The sequence below is a fragment of the Neopelma chrysocephalum genome, unplaced genomic scaffold (assembly GCF_003984885.1).
Source record: "Neopelma chrysocephalum unplaced genomic scaffold, ASM398488v2 Primary Assembly neopelma1_96293, whole genome shotgun sequence".
NCBI lineage: Eukaryota > Metazoa > Chordata > Aves > Passeriformes > Pipridae > Neopelma > Neopelma chrysocephalum.
The window spans coordinates 1-608 of NW_020924941.1; the positions used below are offsets into that span (position 1 = coordinate 1).

Below are 608 nucleotides of genomic sequence, written 5' to 3' on the forward strand. Positions count from 1 at the left end.
CCTCTCTCCCTCCCACGCTTCTCCTGACGCCTTCTCCTGCCTTCTCTGCCCACAACCAGGTGAGCCTCCAGCCCCTCACAACCCCCTCCTGCTCCTCACACACCGCCCCCCTGGCCCCTCTCTCCCAGCACGCTCCGCCCCAGCCTCAGCAGCCCTCACGCCTCCCCACAGCCCCACACCAGCCTCCCCACTGCCCAGCCCTCCTGCAACACCGCCCCGAGCACCCCCACCGCCCTGCGCTGCCTCAGACCCCTCTCTGCTCTCAAATTCTCTTCTCTTCTCTTGCCTGCCCTCCCAGGGCCCCTCCACACCACACCCATGGCCTGCAACAACCTCTGCAACCCCTGCGGACCCACCCCGCTGGCCAACAGCTGCAACGAGCCCTGTGTCAGGCAGTGCCAGGACTCCACCGTCCTCATCCAGCCCTCCCCCGTCCGCGTCACCTTCCCAGGGCCCATCATGACCTCCTTCCCCCCAGAGCTCCTTCGTTGGATCCACCGCAGGGGCTGCCCTGGGCACGGAGCTCAACGTCCAGGGACAGCCCATCTCCGGCGGCTTTGGCTACGGCCTCGGCTATGGCCGTGGCTTTGGCTACGGCCTGGGAGGCC

At 68.1% G+C, this 608-nt stretch overlaps 1 protein-coding gene across 1 annotated transcript; it reads left to right on the forward strand.

Annotated features, from left to right (window-relative positions):
* Window positions 1–309: 309 nt before the first annotated feature.
* LOC113981232 (feather keratin 2-like) lies at window positions 310–605 on the forward strand (the record flags this gene model as incomplete). Its single annotated transcript, XM_027708526.1, is given in 2 exon segments — window positions 310–471; window positions 473–605. Coding segments are annotated over 2 exon segments (286 nt in total), but the record flags the coding sequence as incomplete, so codon positions are not given.
* Window positions 606–608: the final 3 nt, after the last annotated feature.